Below are 15,809 nucleotides of genomic sequence, written 5' to 3' on the forward strand. Positions count from 1 at the left end.
ATGATAAACTTAATAAATTTTATGTGTTCCCTTTATTTAAAAAAAATGATTTATCTAATTTTTGGCTGCGTTGGGCCTTAATCATGGTGCTTGGGTCTTCACTGTGACTCAGGCTTCTCTCTAGTTGTGGCATGTAGGCTTAGTAGTTGCTGTGCACCGGCTTAGCTGTCCCACAGCACACGGGATCTTGGTTCCCTAACCAGGGGTCCAACCCATGTCCCCCACATTGGAAGGTGGATTCTTAACCACTGGACTGCCAGGGAATTCCCAAGTTTCGTGTGTGTTCTGACTGCTCCACCAATGGGCTGTTCCATTAACTCTCCCTCTATTGGGCATCCCTATTCCCTGAGACAAAATGATACTGAAATTAGGCCAATTAATAGTCCTAACTGGTTTCTAAGTGTGTAAGTGAAAAGAAGAGTCAAGTATCTCTCACTTTAAATCGAAAGTTAGATGAAGCTCAGTAGAGAAGACCCTTCTACTTAGAAAAGACCCTGATGCTGGGAAAGACTGAAGGCAGGAGGTGGAGTGGGCAACAGAGGATGAGATGATTGGATGGCATCACTGACTCAGTGGACATGAGTTTGAGTAAACTCGGGGAGATAGTGAAGGACAGGGAAGACTGGTGTGCTGCAGTTCATGGGGTCACAAAGAGTCGGACACGACTTAGTGACTGAACAATAGCAACAGTGAAAAACTCAGGTGAAAGCTGAGACTGGCCAAACATTCAGGCTCTTGCACCAGTTAGACAAGTTGTGAATGTAAAGGAAAAGGGCTTGAAGGAAATTAAAAGTGTTACTTCAGTGAACACATGAATGATAAGGTCAAAGAGCCTTATAGATGAAATGGAGAAAATTTTGGTGATCTGGATAGAAGATCAAACCTCTCACAACATTCCTGTAAACCAAAACCTAATCCAAAGTAAAGCCCTAACTCTCTTTAATTCTGTGAATCCTGAGAGAGGTGAGAAACTGCAGAAGGAAGTTAGAAGGCAGCAGACGTTGGTTCATGAGGTTTCAGGAAAGAAACCATCTCCATAACGTAAAAGAGCATGGTGAAGCAGCCTGTGCTGCTGTAGAAGTTGCAGCAAGTTATCCAAAAGATTTAGCTCTCATAATTAATGAGGGATGTGTGTGTGTGTGTGTGTGTATGTGTTTGTGTGTATGTGTGTGTGTTCAGTCACTCAGTTATGTCCAACTCTTGCGACCCCGTGGACTACAGCCCACCAGGCTCCTCTGTCCATGGAAGTGGCTACACTAAACAACAGATTTTCCCTAGAGAGGAAACATCCTTATACTGCGAGAAGATGCCATCTGGGACTTACAGCTGAAGAGGTTATGTCAATCCCTGGTTTCAAAGCTTCAAAGGACAGGCTGACTCTCTTCTTAGGGGCTAATATAGCTGGTGACTTTTAAGTTGAACCCAATACTCCTTTTTTATTCCTAAAGTCCTATTACCCTTAAGAGTTATCCTGAATATACCCTACTGGTGCTCTGTAAGTGAAACAATAAAGTCTAGATGACAGCACATCTGTTTAAAACATGGCCCACTGAATATTTTAAGCTCATTGTTGAGACCAACTGCTCAGAAAAGATTTTTCAAAATATTAATGCTCATTGACAATGCACCTGGTCACTCAGAGCTCTGATGGAGATGTACAATGAGATTAATGTTGTTTTCATGCCTGCTAATGCAACTTCCATTCTGAAGTCCATGGATAAAGAGTAATTTTCACTTTCAAGTCTTATTATAAGAAATAGATTTCATAAGGCTATAGCTGCCATAGATAGCAATTCCTCTGGTGGACCTGGGCAAAATAAACTGAAAACCTTGTAGAAAGGATTCACCATTCTAGATACCATTAAAAACATTCACAGTTCATGGGAAGAGGTCAAAATAGCAACATTAACAGGAGTTTGGGAGAAGATGACTCCAATTCTAATGCCTGACTTTGAGCAGTTTAGGATTTCAGTGAAGGAAGTTACTGCAGAGGTGGTGGAAATAGCAAGAGACCTAGAATCAGAAGTGGAGTCTGAAGATGCAACTGAATTGCTGCATTCTCATTTTAAAACTTTTAATGGATGAGGAGTTCTTCTCATAGATAAGCAAAAACTTCATTGACATAGCAGGAACAGGGTTTGAGAGGACTGACTCCAATTTTGCAAGAAGTTGTGTGGATAAAATGCTATCAAACACCTTTGCATGCTACAGAGAACTTGTTTGCGAAAGAAAGAGGCCATGGGTTTCCTTGGTGATTTGAGAAATTGCCGCAGCCACCTCAAACCTTCAGCAACCACCACCCTGATCAGTCAGCAGCCATCAACATCGAGGCAAGACCCTCTCCCAGCAAAAAGATTACAGTTCCCTGAAGGCTCAGATGATGGGTAGCATTTTTATTAGCAATAAAGTATTTGAAAATTAAGGTATTGCACACTTAATAGACCATAGTACAGTATATGCACTGGGAAATCAAAAATTTGTGATTCACTTTATTGTGATGCTTGCTTTAATGTGGTTGTCTGGACCCAAATCTGCAATGCTTCTGAGGTCTGGCTGTACAATCAAGTATTGGTCCACGCAATTTCAAAAAGGCAGGGAGCAAGGCTACAAGAGAACTGGCTGAACAGGAACGCTGAAGAGATAAGAAACTTTCTCGATCTTGATAACTCAGAGGAGGTATTTCTTTGAAAGACTAGATAAAGGCTAAAGATAAAACTGGAGATAAAGAAATGTAATTACATGACTAATATTTCAAAATCAATTCTATCTTAAAATGAGTTTCCATGTTACAGAGAAAGAGAACTAAAGCAGTGATTTTTATTTCCTTGGATAGCATGCCATGGCAGGCTGGACACTTAAAGGTACCTTCTAAAACAAAGGCTGTTACATGAGCTTGAATACTTCAACTGCTAAAAACAGTGTATCTTTTTAAAGGACTATTCTGGATAATTTGCAAATAACTGTATTTTAAAGCAAATTTTTTCCTTCAGGAAAACTATAGTTTCTATTTTGCTGTGCTGTGAATAATATTCACACGCTTACTGAGCTAGTATATAAACACCTGTACATTTAATCTTTTCCTATCTTTCCTGTTGTTCAGAGTAGCAAAATTAAATGATAGCAATGCAGACTATTAATGCCTCAGAGCCTAAAAAATTGGGGGGATGGCGTATTTCCAATGTAATAACTCACATTCTACTGCTCCATAGGATGATTCTGCATTGAACAACTGCAACAAGCTTGCTTAATAAGACAGAAAATCACTAACATTTATTTGACAAATTTATTTATCAAGAGCCTACTATGAACTAGGCCCTGTGCTAGATATTTCACGTTTATGGGTTAGAAAGTGTGACAAAGATGACAAAATTGGAAATTTTATTCTCTTTGAAAATGAATATATGCTATAAATATTCGATGCAGGGAGAACTCTGAAACTTTCCTTCATTGAAAGAATTTGTCTCTCAAAACCACAATGAGCCTTACACCTGCTAGAATGATTTTCAAAAAGATAAGAGATAAGTGTTGGTGAAGATGTGGAGAAAAGCGAATCTTTGTGCAGTATTGGTGGGAAAGTAAATTGGTGTAGGTACTATTGAACACAGTAGGGAGGTTCCTCAGAAAATTAAAAATAAAACCACCACATGATCCAGAAATTCCAACTCTGGGTATAGATTTGAAGGAAACAAAATCGCTGTCAGAAAAAGATAGCTGCACTGCATGTTTATTGCAGCCTTATTCATAGTAGCCAGGACAGGGAAACAAACTAAATGTCCATCGGTGGATGATTTATGGATAGAGAAAATGTAGTGTATATACACAATGGGATATTATTCAGGTGTAAAAAAGGTAAGAAATCCTGCCATTGGTGACAGCAAGGATATACTCTGAGGATATTATGCTAAGTGAAATAAATCACAAAAAAACAAATACTAGATGATCTCGCTCATACGTGGAACCTAAAAAACACCCAAACAACCAAACTCATAGAGAAGAGAGAATAGATTGTCAGTTGCCTGAGGCGGGGGGCCGGGGTTGGGTGCTGGAGGGCAAGCAAATTGGGTGAAGGTAGTCAAAAGGCTGCTGCTGCTGCTAAGTCGCTTCAGTCGTGTCCGACTCTGTGCGACCCCATAGACGGCAGCCCACCAGGCTCCGCCATCCCTGGGATTCTCCAGGCAAGAATACTGGAGTGGGTTGCCATTTCCTTCTCCAGTGCATGAAAGGGTAAAGTGAAAGTGAAGTCGCTCAGTCGTGTCCAACTCAAAAGGCACAAACTCCTAATTATAAATTATTGGGCATGTAACATACAGCATAGTGACGACAGTTAATACCATATTGTACAGTTGAAAGCTGCTGAGAAAGCAGATCCTAAAGTCTTACCACAAGGCGAAAAAAGTGTTAACTATGTGAGGTGATGGATGTTAGTTAACTAAAGTCCTATGCTGGGTATTGGGCCTTTTAACAGATCAACTGAGATCTACGGTAGGGAAATTTTCAAATCTCCAACTCCTCTGATCAGGCAAGTGGACAATGGACCTGGGAGAGGGGCTGCGCTCAGACAGTGACATGCACTGAAACTCCCTCCCTTTGATCCACCTGCCACCTAGTTCTTGAAGGACATTGACAGCGATGCTGGAGATTCGAGGAATTAAGATGTCCTTTTTTAAAAATTAATTTTTATTGGAGTAGTTGCTTTACTGCTGTTAGTTTCTGCTGTACAGCAAAGAGAATCAGCTGTATGTTTACATATATCCCTCTTTTTTGGATTTCCTTCCCGTTTCGGTCACCACAGAGCACAAGTAGTTTCCTGTGCTATACAGTAGGCTCTCATGAGTTATTTTATGCATACTATCAATACTGGATATATGTCAATCCTAATCTCCCAATTCATCCCACCTCCCTTTATAAATCTTGTTTTTAATAGCACACATATATTCAAAGCAAGATCCATTAGCAAGCAGAAACCCAGGAATAGGGTTATCTGGTATTTTAAAAAAGATTTTGCAAGACACAAAGCTTTCAATTTAAAAATTTTTTATTAAAAAACATATTCTCCCAATTTTGATTACATTTCAAATTAAATAAGGAGTGATGTTACAAATCGATGGATCAGATCCTTTTGTACAGAGGGTGATGATGACTTCATTAGCAAGGAGTATAGTCTACTAAATAGTGGAATATGAATCCAACTCATTCCCCTCGTCATGAAAGATAAGCATAATTGATAGATCTCATACCAAAAAAAGTTATAAAGCATGTTTTCATATTTCAGTTAAATATTTAGTTATTATAAAATGATACTGGCTTAAAAGAGCATCTAAGTTATGCTCTGGATTTTCTTTTGCAAAATTCAAGGGAACATGATTGTTTGGCAGTGTCTTCACTGCTCATGAAGAAGCACCTGAGATTCACTGCATTTCCAACCTTTGGGTTTCCAGTGATTAAAACATGCTGGAAACCTGAGAGTGCTAGAAATGCCACACAGATCCCAGAGCTTAAAAAAAGAGTTTCTGACAAGCCCTGGAGTTTTTATCAACTTCAAATTAATACAAAGAACACGAAGTCATTAAAAAAAAAAAATGACTTTCAGAAAAAACACCCTGAAAGGAAACCCTCTAGTATTCTTCAGTGTTGAAAACTTTGGGGTGAGGACTGGTCTCTTTCAATGGTTCAAGTAGTCAGTCTTTTCTCAACAGTTTCTTGATAAGCGACAAATCTTCGCAAATTCATCTTCACGTTGTCAAGAACACACAGCTGATCTGGAGTGTATTTAGTTCTCCCTTCTTTTCGTATCTGCCAAAAAAATATCATATGAGATTTGGTATCTACCACTAACTCCTTTAAATAAGAAAGCATTTAATTTGGAGTGTATTTATTTTTAGAACAAACAGTTGCCAGAAATTGGTGGAACATTTTCACTTCCAAGGTGATGGAACAGAGTACATGAGCTGTAATAAAGATAAATTAGATCATGCACCTTTTATTTATTTTTTTATCTATTTTTGGCTATGCTGGGTCTTCGTTGATGTGCGCAGGCTTTCTCTAGTTGCGAGCAGGGGCTACTCTCTAGTTGCGGGGCATGGTCTTCCCATTGTGGCGGCTTCTCTTTTTGCAGAGCACAGGCTCCAGGGTGCACAGGCTTCAGTAACTCCAATGAGTGGGCTCAGTAGTTGTGGTGCATGGGCTTAGTTGCTTCTTGGCATGTGGGATCTTCCCAGACCAGGGATTGAACCCATGTCCCCTGCACTGGCAGGTGGATTCTTAACCACTGGACCACCAGGGAAATCCTGTGCACCTTTTAAATGATACTTACAAGAAAAACTGAATTGTAGACTTTAAAAAGAATGAGTATTATGGTATAGGAACTAACCCTCACCTCTAATCCTGAGCAGTGGTTCTCAAATTTTAGCATTTGGAAAAGTCAAAGTGAAAGTTGCTCAGTCGTGTCCAACTCTTTGCAACCCCATGGACTATACAGGCCAGAATACTGGAGCGGGTAGCCATTCCCTTCTCTAGGGGATCTTCATATCCCAGGGATCGAACCCAGGTCTCCCGCATTGCAGGTGGATTCTTCACCAGCTGAGCTACCAGGGAAGCCCAAAAATACTGGAGTGGGTAGCCTAACTCTTCTCCAGGGGATTTTCCTGACCCAAGAATCAAACTGGGATCTCCTGCATTGCAGTCAGATTCTTTACTAGCTGAGCTACCAGGCAAGCCCATTTGGAAGGCTTATTTAAAAAACAGGTTGCTAAAGCTCCAATACTTTGGTCACCTGATGCAAAGAGCCAACTCATTGTAAAAGACCCTGATGCTGGGAAAGAGAGGGCAGGAGGAGAAGGGGACGATAGAGGATGAGATGGTTGGATGGCATCACCAATTTAATGGACATTAATTTAGGCAAACTCAAGGAGATAGTGAAGGACAGTGAAGCCTGGCATGCTGCAGTCCATGGGGTCACAAAGAGTTGGACATGACTAAGCGACGGAGCAACAACAAGGTCCGTCCACTAGTTTCTGATTTTTGGTAGGTCTGGAGTTGGGCCTGAGAATTTGCATTTACAACAAGTTACCAAGTGATGCTGGCACTGCTGATACAGGGCACTTTTGAGGATGTCTGCTCTAGAGAAGTTTTTTAGTAAAATGCATTGTACTGTGTTTAAATGCAATTTGGGGCTAAATATAAACCAAACAGCCTCTAATGCAACTGTGGTTTCATTTACAAAAGACAGTCATACAAAAAACTGCATGCTGCCATTCTGGCTAACAAAGACACTTCATCAGGGTTTTATAGCTTTGAGAAAAGAAAAACACTCGGTTAAATAGCACTATCACTGCAATGCATACTAGGTAGGCAAATCAATCAGAACAATGGACGTTCCAGAGATGAGGGGTTATTCTCCTAGTTCACAGTTTACATAACTGCTCTCTAAGCGTTTGCTTCTGCCGAGTCTGATGACTCTTAACCACATTTGCTTTCCCAGGGGCTGCAGGGAAAGGAGATATTTTCTCCTTTCCCTTCAGCCTCCTTTTTCAGAAGTTTAGAGGGCCTGCGACCTTTAAGAACAATGTGGACACCCTCAATGTACTGGTTTAGAAATGTCTCTAGGAGACAGTGTGAAGTAAAAGCACATCAAGTACAAGGCTGTGAATATATTATGCTACCTGTTGGATAATAAAGGGGAAAAATACTAACGTACATTTGTCTTTGTGCAGAGAAACACCATTCGGTTTGGTTACCCATGAGGCAGGCTGGGAACAGGTGGGAATAAAACTTCTCACTGCTTAAAAAATAAACACCAAGGGAATGTCCTTGGAGGTCCAGTGGCTAAGACTCCATGCTCCCAATGCAGGGGCCCAGGTTTGATCGCTGGTCAGGGAACTAGAGCCCACAGGCTGCAAGGAAGATCCTGCATGCCACAGCGAAGATCCAGTGTGCCCCACCTAAGACACCAAGCAGCCAAAACAAACAAAGAAAAAAAACCACCCCAGTACAAAAAATAACCCCCCCAGGGTGTGGGGAGGGTGAAATGGGTGAAGGTGGCCAAAAGGTACACACTTTCAGTTCCAGATGACCCCCGAACGCTGCAGGGGTTAGGGGTGTCAACTCCCTACTCCTTGTTGAAAATCCAAGTGCCAGTTCACTGCTGGCCACAGATCCAACCAACTGCAGATCATACAGTACTGTCCTATCTACCACAGGAGAAAATCCATGTATTTAAGTGGATCTGCACAGTGTCATTTAAGGATCAACTGTGTAAGAGAAGTAAGTCCTGAGGATGTAATGCAAGGTGACTACAGTTAACAACATTGTATTATATATTTGAAAGTCACTAAGAAAGTAGATCTTAAAAGTTTTCATTACAAGAAAATAAATTTATCACTATGTGTGGTGATGCATGTTAACTTAATTTATTGTGGTAATCATTTTGCAATATATAAACATATGCAATCATTATGTTGCACACCTAAAACTGTGTTGCAGTATGTCAATTATATCTCAAAACAAAACAAAACCCAAACAAACAAAACTAGAGGCTTAAACAAAGCATAATTAAGAGTAAACTGATTAATTTTTCCCCCTCAAGACTAAAGTCACCTACTAGTGAAGCTTAACTCAGTGTCAGCCACTATATTACTATATTTTTAAATGTAAGATGTCAAAACATGAAAATGTTACAAAACAAACCAGTTATTAATGTTCCTAAACGAACACTGATATATCTGTGAGAATGTGCATGGCATATGTGGCTATTTTTTCTTCTGGAAAACAAAACTATTTTTTACACCTTAAAAATATTCAAAAAGTTTACATTTCTAGACATACAATCATTTTACCTAAAAACTTGTCACAGAGTTCTGCCTATGGGAATTGAAGTCTGCCTTTGATGTTTGTTAGAGAAAAGAAATACACATTAGAAAGCAACAAAAGTAGGCTAATTTTCCATTAAAACCTCTACTTTCCTGACAGAGATTTAAAGGGAAAAGTTTAATTCAAAATGTAAAGTCAAAAAATACAAATATTTTTATTTCTCAAAATGAAATATATAGATTTAGATAAGAGGAGAATTGGCCAACTTAAATTTGTGAATATGTGATCAAAGGCTGTTTTTAAAATTTCTCATTGCTTTCCCCCAACCACCAAAATAGTTTTTTTAAATTATCTTTTTGACTCAAAGTTAGCTTTGATGCTTCTGATGAATCAATCAATTGATCGATAAAAAGGCAAATGAAGGTAGCTACATTCTCCATTACAGACTGGCTAAGAGTTTGTTGGCCTTTTTTTTTTTCAGTGGACCAAAGGGAAATAAATGAAGTCAGCCTACAACGCATTACATGATATAAAATAAATTTAACACTGTCTCTGAAAGTGCTTTGCAGGCCGGACTGTAGTGCTTACACATAAGTATTGTTAGCACTGCTAAACCGCTGCAGAGAGAGGAACTTGTCCACACCATTTTGGCTCAAGTCACAGTGATTCAACAGAAAGGGCTCAGTTGCCCTGACTCAGCCGACAAGCATTTACACAGAACTGGGGATGATCACCAAGATTGCAAGCAGGGAACCACACACATCCTTGTTCCACAGAATGCTGAGACTTCAGCATTTCTAAATAAACCACTTGTTGTTCAGTCACTAAGTTTTGTCTGACTCTTTTGCAACCCCACGGACTGAAGCCCGCCAGGCTCCTCTGTCCATGGGATTTCCCAGGCAAGAATAATGGAGTGGGTTGCCATTTCCTTCTCCAGGGGATCTTCCCACGTCTCCTGCATTGGCAGGTGGACTCTTTACCATTGAGCCACCAGGGAAGCCAAATAAAATGTTACATACCTTCATTTTGAAGACTGGCTGGAATTCTTTCAGAGTAGATAACAATTTAATTTGAACTGAGGCCCTTTCAGCTTCTTTACCATCTGCAAAAACATCAAAAAGGGCATCCAAGGCCTCCCCTGCTACCACAAGACAGGGGTCTTTGGTGGCAACCTCAAGCAGAAAGTACCCGATGGTCTGGAGAAAACAAAACACAGCAAGGGATCATCTAAGATTCTAAGTCAGTTTTCAAAATAAGTACTAACTCTAAATGTGACAACAATTCACACATAAAGTTTTACATAAAAATGCTAGGGAAAAGTTAACACTTTTAAAAGACTAAAGACTTAACATTTATTTACAAAAATACCAAGTATAATATAAGCAAGATAACAAAACCTTGGTTTATATTAGTAAATAAAGTGAACTAAGATCCATAAATGACATATGAAAGACTGATACTGGAAATTATTAAATTTTCCCTTCTATCTATCTCCATCAAGAAGGCTTATCTCATGGTGTCAAACGCATATAAATATTATCAGTAACAAAAAAAACCCTGCGTTTTAAATTATATGAGAAACACTCAATTAAAAAAATAAAGAACATATAATCTCATTTTGCTTCACTGTGATGATTTTTAACATCCACTCATTTTTTTTTATGACTAGCTAGCTAAGGAACAAACTATTCCCAATCTGTGAAGAACTGGTCAAGAGTAAAGTTATTTTATTTTGGTTGTTTTGCTTCACCGTTTACATCTTTAAGGGCAATGTGCACACTGTTATTATGGGTGAGAGAGTGAAAATGCTGAATCTGAAATGCAGCTCTACTGTAAGTAACAGGGTGACTCTGGGACCTTGCTACTCACTCTGGACCTCCGTTTTCTCATCTCCATTTAAGTGGTCAAGAAAACCTCTAGGAGAGTATTTAAATTTAATATCCCATTGGGACTTCTCTGGTGGTACAGTGGTTGAGAATCCGCCTGCCAAAGCAGAGGCCACAGGTTCAGTTCCTGGTTCGGGAAGATCCAACATGCTGGGGAGCAGTTAGGGCCGTGCGCCACAACCACGGAGTCTGCGCTCTAGAGCCCAGGAGCCCAGCTACTGAAGCCCGAGCACCCAAGAGCCCACGCTAGGCAACAAGAGAAGCCCCTGCAACGAGAAGCCTGCGCACCGAAACGAAGAGTTGCTCCCGCTCATTGCAACTAGAGAAAGCCCACAAGCACCGACGAAGACCAAGCACAGCCAAAAATACAAATGATAAATACATTAATTTAATATCCTATTGTAAACATGAAACATACAGCATCACCTATGAAGTAGTCTTACTGAAAAAGTGAAACCTGAATCTAACCCAGCCTTTAGATCTAAGTTCCACTCTGCAGGAAATTCAGAAGATAGAGGAACAAACTTAACGCCACAAGGAGGCAACAGGACAAATCCACAAGGCTGAACACTAGAAGCCAACTGACCCAGAAGCTGAGGGAGACAGAGGTGGTGTGGGAGGTACTAGACGGGGCAAAGCTCTCAATGAAGAGAGACTCAGAAGACCCCAAACCAAGCACAACATGGAGACTTGACTTAGATCCTGCTTTAAACACACAATCTGTAAACAGTTATCTTGGGAACAACTGGAAGAATTTGAATATGGACCAAGTATTAGACATATTAAGAAATAATTGTGTATGGCATAATAATGGTGGCTATACAAAAACAACTGTCTTTATTTTTGAAGACGTGCATACTGAACAATAGGGACACAATATCAGGATGTCATTAATTTAACACATTCAGCAGAAGAACTACTTTAAGTACATATGATAGAAAATGGTAACTGTTAAATACGCTTGATGGCTATACAAAATTCACTGTACTTTCTACTTTTCTTCATGCTTGAAAATGTGACTAAATAAAAACATTTTGGAAATCTTACGTTATGCCTGAGAAAAACTTGCTGTTCCTCTGAGGTGGGCCTTGGACTTTACAGTCTTTAAGAGGTGATAAGTGACTACACCTACATGTGCTCACCGGTATATGTGTACATGTACAGAGTGATACAGCCACGCTCTCTCACTTAGGGTCTATATATTAGAATCTCTGGAGTGACATAGAAGGAATGGGTAACAGTGGCTGCCTCTCCGGAGTGGAATGTACCTTAGCTTCCCTGGTGGCTCAACTGGTACAGAATCCGCCTGCAATGTGGGAGACCTGGATTCGAACCCTGGGTTGGGAAGATCCCCTGGAGAAGGAAAAGGTTACCCACTGTAGTATCCTGGCCTGGAATATTCCATGGACTGTACAGTCCATGGGGTCACAAAGTGTTGGACATGACTGAGCAACTTTCACTTTCAAATGGTTTGGATGTGCACATATCGTCTTTTTGAAATAGGCTTCTAAAAAATAGCAGTCACACTGTTAAGCTCTTAGCAAGTTAAGAAGTACTTTAGGGGCTTCCCTGGTGGCTCAGCGGTAAAGACTCTGCCTGCCAATGCAGGAGATGTGGGTTGGATCCCTGATCTGGGAAGATCCCACATGTCCTGGGGCAACTAAGCCCGTGCACCACAACTATTGAGCCTGTGCACTGCAACTACCAAAGGCCACGAGCCCTAAAGCCTGTGCTCCACAACAAGAGAAGTCACCACAGTGAGAAGCCTGGGCGCTGCAACTAAAGAAAAGCCTGCACAGCAAAGAAGACCCACTGCAGCCAAAAATAAATTCATAAAATAAAATTATATATAAAAAGGAAATAATTTATAATAACCAGTTCATTATCCACTACCAGTAATCCACACTTCGGCAATTAGTTAGCACAAAGGGTAACTTTACTATTACCGTCCCTTTAGTTACTAGGCTGTACCTCTGGCAGTGCAGTTGCTGAGCAACTTACTGAGATCAAGTGCTGGAAGTAAACATGCTGAGTGAGTTCCTTGTGTGCGGGCACTACCAGAGTCACCGCTTAAAATTTATGGAGTGGTCTTGGGAGGAACTGGGTGGTGAGGTCCAGACTGCACTTCAGCCTGCTGTGCTGGCAAAACTGTTTGGATTGCTCTTCATCCGTAGGAGAATATAACGTGCACACATTTTACGCAACAGTCAAAGCAGGGTCAACTTGAACAACTTTGAACCCTGGCCTTCCACTGAAGACAAATTTACTTTTGAAAAAGCATCTCCAGAGTAAAATTAAACGGTAAAATGTGACTCGACTCTTCGGACCGACTCATAGAGTAAGATCAGGCCAAAGGGTGTATTTTAATAATATATCTTAATAAACAACTTCTTGATATGATTTCGTCTCATGAAATCCACAGGAGAGTTTAAAATCCCACAGCAACATGGTTCAGGTTGGAAGCACAGTGTTTTACCTTGAGAGTGTCGAGTGTGCCATCTTCTTTGGCTAGGACGCTGCCTGTGATTCCTAAAATACTAACCACGTTCACTCTCGCCCCCACGTTACTACTGTGGATGCCCGCTGTGCACAGCGTCATCAGCTGGTCGGGAGTCATGCACTGGTGAAAGAAAAGGAGACAGTATTTAGCGTGTTAAACTTAGCCAATTCCAACATGCCATGGGATTGGCAGGAGTCTCTTGTGCTGGCGGCACAACTCTACAAGTGACACAGACTGTGGGTGGGCAGGCTATTACGTATTCTAAACACTCCTAAAAACAACTGATTCTGAACTAGGATGAGGCCTGCTCAGGTCACTGTCACCACTTACTCTATCATGGCTGGAAGCCGGTAAAAGAGCCTTCAGTTCCTGTTTGTCTCATGTGAAGATTTTCATTCAGATGTACGCAGACCAAAGAGATTCTAACTTCTTTTCAACATTAGTCACACAAAAAAACGTTTTGAAAATGTAATTAGGATTATGCAGCTTTAATAAAAATGGGCTGAATCTATACAAGGTAAGAGCTAACTCTTGAGATTTGTGTGCTATGGTAAATTATTAAAGATTGTAAAACACATTCAGTTATACAGTGCTTCCACCACATAGTGATAATTTTTATTTTAAGCTGATTTGACTTTATTTTTGGCTGCACCACGCAGCATGTGGTATGTGAGATCTTCGTTCCTCGACCAGGAATCAAACCCGTGCCCCCTGCATCCCTGCATTGGAAGCATGGAGTTTTAACCACTGGACTGCCAGGGAAGTGCCTTAAGCTGATTTGCACACACACATGGATGCAGGTATCACAAGGGTGCGAATGTCACTTTCCATTTCATAGAAACTGAGGGTCAAAAGTTTTGTTCCTGGAAAAAAATTAAAAGAATAAAATTTAAAGATATATATTAGAGGCCAACATCATATACTATATTTAATAGTAAAACATGAGAGACTTCCCGTTAGACTCTGAAAGAAGGCCAAGTCTGGACAGTACTGCTCTAGAGGCGTGGCCATGCAGTGACTAAGGAAGAAAGGATGGAAGACAGCCCGTAGGAGGAAAGGAGGCCCAAGAACTGCAAAGCCAGGTTCCTGGGAAGAGTATCCAAGTGGATTCTGAAATCACCCAGAATCATGACGGGACCAGTGACAAACAACAGGGTCCAACAGTAGGAATCTTCAAGGAATGAATGGCCCCTGGGGATGGTGGGTGACTGTAACCGAGAGGTAGGTGGTGTGGTCTAGTGACATGTTACTCAAAACTGGAGGATTTCAGAAAGGAAGGAGTGAGCATGGTTTAGATCTGTGATTCTCAAACATCAGTGTGTACGACCATCGCCTGGAGAACTTGTTAAAACACAGACACTCTTGGGCCCCTCCCCAGAGTTTCTGCTTCAGTAAACTGGGGAGAAACCCTGGGATCTACCCTTTAATAGAAGAGGAAAAAGACCATCAGCTTAATAAGAAAGCTGGCAAAAGACACGGAAAGTCACAGAAAAAGAATGCAAAAGCCCTTAAAAGACATGAAACGATCTCCAACCTCCTCAGAATAAAAGAAATGCATATTAAAATTGAGATACAATTTCTCACCCAACAAACCAGTAAAAATCTAACATTTTGACAACATATTCTTCTGGTGAGGGTGTGACAAAACAGGCACTCTCAAACTACACTGGTGGAGATTTGAAATAGCTCAGACTTCTAAGGGGGACGACAGCAATGCCCAGAGCAGAGCTACTGATGTATCTGTTCTCTGAGCCACAGGCCTGCCTCTAGAAATAGGCCGCAAAGACACAATGCCAAAAACACAACAGAACTTCGGTAAAAACGCTACTCATTGCAGTTCTATTTGTAATAGCAGAAGACTGGAAAGAACTAAAAAATCCATCAATGCAAACACAGTGAATAAATATGGAATATCTACAAGGGCTATCAAGCTGTAAAAAAGAAATGAGAAACATGTTGACATACTATGATGATTAATAAGGGAGAAAAGCAAAGTGCAGAAGCACTCCTTTTAAGAAAAAGGGTGAAATACAAACACATACATATTTTGCTTATGTTTTCTGAAAAATAACAATAGAATGATAAATAAAATAATCAATAAGGATGATTACCAATGGCACAAAGGAAAGAACAGGGGCAAATGGACAGAAACTAGACATCCCTCTCTATATATTTGTGTGTGTGTGCATATAAAATATACATAAAACTTACCATTTCAACCGTTTTAAAATGTATAGTTCAGTGGCAGTAAGTATACTCACACTGCTGTGTAAGCAACTATCACCACCATCCATCCCCAGGACTTTTTCATCATCCCATACTGTAACCTTGAACCTATTAAACTATATCTCCCTGAGCCCCTGGTAACTACTCTTCTTCTTTCTGTCCTTATGAATTTAATTATTCTAGGTCCCTTATAGAGGATTCATACAATATTTGTCCTTTTGTGTCTGGTTATTTCACTTAGCATAATGTCTTCATGGTTCATCCATGCAGTAATATGTACCAGAATTTCAGTCCTCTTTAGAGCTGAATAATATTCCATTGCATGTATACACCATATTTTCTCCTGAATATATCTTGCTTTAGTTTTAACTCTGAAATTAGGTAAATAT

General features: G+C 40.4%; 1 protein-coding gene across 1 annotated transcript in view; it reads right to left on the bottom strand.

Moving 5' to 3' along the window:
* Positions 1-5,017: 5,017 nt before the first annotated feature.
* HEATR3 (HEAT repeat containing 3) overlaps positions 5,018-15,809 on the bottom strand; it is a 37,059-nt gene continuing 26,267 nt past the window's right edge. Inside the window, exons 13-15 of the mRNA XM_081513663.1 lie at positions 13,171-13,314; positions 9,828-10,004; positions 5,018-5,793 (exon numbers count right to left, since the gene is read on the bottom strand). Of these exons, the coding sequence (XP_081369789.1) occupies positions 5,671-5,793; positions 9,828-10,004; positions 13,171-13,314 (444 nt within the window). The 3' untranslated portion in view covers positions 5,018-5,670. The remainder of the gene's footprint in view (positions 5,794-9,827; positions 10,005-13,170; positions 13,315-15,809) is intronic.

This window comes from Giraffa tippelskirchi, chromosome 7 (genome assembly GCF_054371585.1).
Source record: "Giraffa tippelskirchi isolate mGirTip1 chromosome 7, T2T-mGirTip1v1.2.pri, whole genome shotgun sequence".
Classification (NCBI taxonomy): Eukaryota; Metazoa; Chordata; class Mammalia; order Artiodactyla; family Giraffidae; genus Giraffa; species Giraffa tippelskirchi.